At 53.0% G+C, this 6,000-nt stretch overlaps 1 protein-coding gene across 7 annotated transcripts in view; it reads right to left on the bottom strand.

The window, feature by feature from the left end:
• LOC110506000 (sodium/calcium exchanger 3) overlaps nucleotides 1-6,000 on the bottom strand; it is a 145,619-nt gene that overhangs the window by 118,781 nt on the left and 20,838 nt on the right. For all 7 annotated transcript variants that reach the window (XM_036962328.2, XM_036962330.2, XM_036962331.2 and 4 more), the window contains exon 2: nucleotides 2,719-4,640. In XM_036962328.2, coding sequence (XP_036818223.2) covers nucleotides 2,719-4,571 — 1,853 coding nt within the window. In that variant the 5' untranslated portion in view covers nucleotides 4,572-4,640. The remainder of the gene's footprint in view (nucleotides 1-2,718; nucleotides 4,641-6,000) is intronic.

The following is a 6,000-nucleotide window of genomic DNA, read 5'->3' as shown; positions in this document are numbered from 1 at the left end:
GTGAAGAGTTGTAGAGTCGAGGAGAAGAGAGGAAGAATGAGTAGCTCGCTACATGTTTAGTTTTTTTCGTTCTAGAAAAGGTTGGCGAGCCCTGGAGCCTAGCAGTACACTACACACACACACACACACACACACACACACACACACACACACTGGAGTCTACACTCTGGACAAACTCTGCCAAGCCTGGACACACCCTCTGGCTGGCTTCTGATTGGTGGAGAAACACTCCCTGGCTGGTTTCTGATTGGTGGAGAAACACCCTCTGGCTGGCTTCTGACTGGTGGAGAAACACCCTCTGGCTGGCTTCTGGCTGGTGGAGAAACACCCCCTGGCTGGTTTCTGATTGGTGGAGAAACACCCCCTGGCTGGTTTCTGACTGGTGGAGAAACACCACCTGGCTGGTTTCTGATTGGTGGAGAAACACCCCCTGGCTGACTTCTCTGACTGGTGGAGAAACACCCTCTGGCTGGCTTCTCTGACTGGTGGAGAAACACCCTCTGGCTGGTTTCTGATTGGTGGAGAAACACCCCCTGGCTGGTTTTCTGATTGGTGGAGAAACACCCCCTGGCTGGTTTCTGACTGGTGGAGAAACACCCCCTGGCTGGCTTCTGACTGGTGGAGAAACACCACCTGGCTGGTTTCTGATTGGTGGAGAAACACCCCCTGGATGGCTTCTCTGACTGGTGGAGAAATACCCTCTGGCTGGCTTCTCTGACTGGTGGAGAAACACCCCCTGGCTGGCTTCTGGCTGGTGGAGAAACACCCTCTGGCTGGTTTCTGATTGGTGGAGAAACACCCCCTGGCTGGCTTCTCTGACTGGTGGAGAAACACCCTCTGGCTGGCTTCTCTGACTGGTGGAGAAACACCCTCTGGCTGGCTTCTCTGACTGGTGGAGAAACACCCTCTGGCTGGCTTCTCTGACTGGTGGAGAAACACCCTCTGGCTGGCTTCTCTGACTGGTGGAGAAACACCCTCTGGCTGGCTTCTCTGACTGGTGAAGAAACACCCTCTGGCTGGCTTCTCTGACTGGTGAAGAAACACCCTCTGGCTGGTTTCTGATTGGTGGAGAAACACCCCCTGGCTGGTTTCTGATTGGTGGAGAAACACCTCCTGGCTGGTTTCTGATTGGTGGAGAAACACCACTATCAGGGAATCACTGCAAAGGTTCTATGATCTCAATCGACAGATTGGTCAGTTAGGAGTCCATTCTACTGCAGCAGACGACATTTGTCAAATTCTCCAGTTTCCTGGTTGGAAGATTCCTGGAATTACGTAACCTACACAGTACACTACAGTTAATGCTGTGTCCATCATGAGATGTAGACCTCAGTGCAGATTACAGTACATTACGGTAGTGCTTCTGCACAGTCAGTGCTATATTCTCCAGAAAACAGACAGCTAGGACTTGCCTCAGCATCAGGGCTCTCTATTGCACGCAGCACACGGGATGTGAGAGAGCGAGAGAGAGGGAGAGAGAGAGAGAGAGAGAGAGAGAGAGAGAGAGAGAGAGGGAGAAAGAGGGAGCGAGAGGGAGAGAGAGTGAGAGAGCGAGAGAGAGACAGAGAGAGAGGGAGAAAGAGGGAGAGAGAGAGGGAGAGAGAGAGGGAGAGAGAGAGAGAGAGAAAGAGGGAGAGAGAGAGAGACAGAGAGAGAGAGAGAGAAAGAGGGAGAGAGAGAGAGGGAGAGAGAGACAGAGGGAGAGAGACAGAGAGAGAGACAGAGGGAGAGAGAGAGGGAGAGAGAGAGAGAGAGGGAGAGAGAGAGACAGAGAGAGAGAGACAGAGAGAGGGAGAGAGGGAGAGAGGGAGAGAGAGAGAGAGGAGAGAGAGGGAGAGGAGAGAGAGAGAGAGGGAGAGACAGAGAGAGTGAGAGAGAGAGAGAGAGAGAGAGAGAGAGAGAGAGGAGAGACAGAGAGAGAGAGAGAGAGATAGGAGAGGAGAGAGAGGGAGAGGAGAGAGAGAGAGACAGAGAGAGAGAGGAGAGGAGAGAGAGAGAGAGAGAGAGAGAGAGAGAGAGAGAGAGGGAGAGAGAGATATGAATGGAGACGTTGTATATGACTTAATAAAAGGTGTCATTGAGTCTCCTACATCAACATCCTCTGTAGCAGCAGCAGGTAAAAGGTGAAAGGTGAAAGAGAGAGAGAGCAAAAAACATGCCATTTAGCAGATGATTAAAATGTACGTATGGGTGGCCCCAGCGGGAACCAAACTCCGGACCTTTTGTGTTGCAAGCATCATGCTGTACCGACTGAGTCACACAGGATATCTGCATAAACAACTCTAATTCTACTGTTCTATTATAGAAATAACTCTTGTGTACAAGCCAACATAAGTTGATCCCGGTAGTGGGAACAATACCAAACACCCATTGTCAAATAAATAGGGAAAACCCCCATTTTAAATAAACAGGGAAAAATACATTGATCACCACAATTTTAAATGGTCGACCCAGATCTCATCCCACCAACCAGCCCTCCCAGATGAATTTATAATAAAGTAGATCCTTGAACCCACTAAAATGACCAATCACAATTCCACCAAACAATCCAGATGTAATGTTACCTCCTGCTAGACAACAATCAGTCACCAATCAATCAATCCACTAATTAATCAATCAACCAACCAATCAATTAATTAATTAATTAATCAGTCAACCAATCAATCAATCCATTTATCAATCAATCATATTAAAATGAAATAAAAGTGTTTCTCTTACCAGGTCTCGTCGTTCCTGAACTCCAGTTCTCCGTAGGTGTCCTCAAAGTCCTCCCCTCCTCCCTTGGCGATCCCCTCCATGGTACGATAGGGAACGATGACTGTCCCCCTCGCCCCCGAAGTCCTCAGCACCTTCACCTCCATCACGCCCACGCTCTCGCTCACCTGACACGTGTCGCTCTCGAAGGTGAATATCCCGGCGTGGTCGTCGTCCAGGATGGTAACTGTGGCGACGGACGGGAACCCCAGCAGGGCCTTAGGGTACGGGAGAGAGTTGGGGGACAGTAGTGTCTCATCCTCGTCTGACTCCAGGACACGCACGTTGCTGAGACGCACAAAGAAGTGCTCGTCCTCCTCAAAGATGTCGTCGTCGATGATTCCGATGCTGATCTCCTTGACAATCTCGCCGGGTTTGAACACCACGGTTCCCTCGGTGAACTCGTAGTCTGCGCCGGCGTTGGCTGAGCCGTCCTCCGTCTTGTAATCCACGTAAATGGTATTGGCCATGTCGCCGCCCTTCCTGAAGATGGCCAGCAGGGCGGCGCCGCAGTTCTCCAGGCACTGGTACACGGCGGGTTCGAAGGCGATCCGTGACACGTATTCCTCGACTTCCTCCCCCACCACACATACTTCCTGTACGCTGGCGCTCCTCTTGGTCTGCTCCGCCACGTGCTTCTTCAGGATGTTCCCGGCGCCCGTCATCATGCGCGTGGCCTGGATGCGGTAGAAGGCTCGGCTCTTCTGCTGGTGAGACAAGGCGTAGTAGTTAGCCATCTCTACCAGCTGGTCCATCTCCTTCTCTGGGTGTTTCTGCTTCAGGTCCTTCAGGATCCGGATCATATCCCGCCGAGACTCGTCCACTTCTTTCCCCTCGATCAGGCTGATGAGGTTATTGGCGGCGCCTCCGTCATGGGCGAAGTGTGAGTTGACCATCTTGCCGCCGCCGTCCATCATCTCGATGCTCTTGGAACGCTCGTGCTCGGTCTCGATGATGACGCCGCGGTGGTTGTCAGCGCGGTACTTCTTGTGCATGAACTTGTAGAAGAGGAGTCGTCGGTCGGCTACCCAGGCCAGGATGACACAGATGGGGAAGAAGGCCAGGGTTAGCAGCCCCTCCCATATCTGGACCACGTTGGGACTGAACACCGCCAGGATCATGTAGAGCCAGATGTAGGCGAAGATACTCCACGCCGCCGTCACAAAGAACACTCTGAGATGTTTCACTTTCCTCGTCTCTCCCTCTGGGATCACAGACACACACAGGCCGATGATCACGAACATGTTGAAGGCAGCGCTGCCGACGATCGTAGACGGCCCCAGCTCGCCAGCTACGAAGTCGTGTCCACAGACTTCGATGACAGACAGCAGAATCTCAGGGGTACTAGAACCCAGGGCCATGAGGGTCAGGTTGGAGACCGTCTCGTTCCAGATTCTGATGGTAGCGGTGGTGGTCTCTCCATTGGCTCTCTTAATAATAATCTCCTTCTCCTGGGAGGTGATGACCTCGATGGCCGCCATGAAGCGGTCTGCTATGATGGACACTCCCAGGAACATGTAGATCATAGCTACGAAGTAGACGATGACTCGGGCCATCTTATCCCCCATGGAGGGGTCCTCAGGGTACCAGATGGGCAGGACGATTCCTGGCTTGCACCTGGACGTGCCCTCGGAGCAGGTGGCATTGTGGGAGTCTGTGGTGGCGGGGCTGGGGGTGGTGCGGGTGCCCTCTGCGCACTTGAAGGCTGCGGCCACGGAGAGCAGGCCCAACCAGAGGCAGGCTTGGTAGGAGGAGGAGGACGACCCCGTCCTGATCTCCGGCCCCGGCCTCGTCAGCCTCGGCCTGAAGCGATCCATCCACCCTCGGGGGTCCTGGGGGTCCTTACCACACTGAATGGCCCTCTGGGATCCAGCACTGGGCTGTGGCTAGAGAGAGAGAAAGAGAGAGTGTGTGAGAGAGAGAGGAGTGAGACAGAAACAGAGAGAGAGTTAGAGATAGAGTGGGAGAATGAGAGACAGAGAGACAGATAGAGAGAGAGATGGAGAGGCAGAGAGAGAGAAAGAGAGACATGAATGGCAGTTGAAGATAATAATACTGTATATTGTGCACTTAGAGGTCCCAGAGCTTTTTTCAAAGTGAATGGGTTGAAGCAGGCCAAGCCATGAGGTATCAGCAGGCCAAGCCATGTGGTATCAGCAGGCCAAGCCATGTGGTATCAGCAGGCCAAGCCATGTGGTGTCAGCAGGCCAAGCCATGTGGTATCAGCAGGCCAAGCCATGTGGTATCAGCAGGCCAAGCCATGTGGTATCAGCAGGCCAAGCCATGTGGTATCAGCAGGCCAAGCCATGTGGTATCAGTAGGCCAAGCCATGTGGTATCAGCAGGCCAAGTCATTTGGTATCAGCAGGCCAAGCCATGTGGTATCAGCAGGCCAAGCCATTTGGTATCAGCAGGCCAAGCCATGTGGTATCAGCAGGCCAAGCCATTTGGTATCAGCAGGCCAAGCCATGTGGTATCAGCAGGCCAAGCCATGTGGTGTCAGCAGGCCAAGCCATGTGGTGTCAGCAGGCCAAGCCATGTGGTGTCAGCAGGCCAAGCCATGTGGTATCAGCAGGCCAAGCCATGTGGTATCAGCAGGCCAAGCCATGTGGTATCAGCAGGCCAAGCCATGTGGTGTCAGCAGGCCAAGCCATATGGTATCAGCAGGCCAAGCCATGTGGTATCAGCAGGCCAAGCCATGTGGTATCAGCAGGCCAAGCCATGTGGTATCAGCAGGCCAAGCCATGTGGTATCAGCAGGCCAAGCTATTTGATATCAGCAGGCCAAGCCATGTGGCATCAGCAGGCCAAGCCATGTGGTATCAGCAGGCCAAGCCATGTGGTATCAGCAGGCCAAGCTATTTGATATCAGCAGGCCAAGCCATGTGGCATCAGCAGGCCAAGCCATGTGGTATCAGCAGGCCAAGCCATGTGGTATCAGCAGGCCAAGCCATGTGGTATCAGCAGGCCAAGCTATTTGATATCAGCAGGCCAAGCCATGTGGCATCAGCAGGCCAAGCCATGTGGTATCAGCAGGCCAAGCCATGTGGTATCAGCAGGCCAAGCCATTTGCCGGAAATTGAGTTATTTAATGAAGTGTGTGTGTCTGTGAGTGTGTGCGTGTTTAAAGCTCCAATTAGCCTTCCACTATGACGAATAGCAATGACCTTTCTTCCATACCACTGTATAACAGACGTGATCACCAGACCTCAGTGCCTTCTAAGCTTGGTGGACTGGAACACAAGTTT

The sequence above is a fragment of the Oncorhynchus mykiss genome, chromosome 25, assembly GCF_057628025.1.
Source record: "Oncorhynchus mykiss isolate SJ-2025 chromosome 25, ASM5762802v1, whole genome shotgun sequence".
Classification (NCBI taxonomy): Eukaryota; Metazoa; Chordata; class Actinopteri; order Salmoniformes; family Salmonidae; genus Oncorhynchus; species Oncorhynchus mykiss.
The sequence above is the reverse complement of the archived record's forward strand: the minus strand, read 5'-3'. Positions and strand labels throughout refer to the sequence as shown.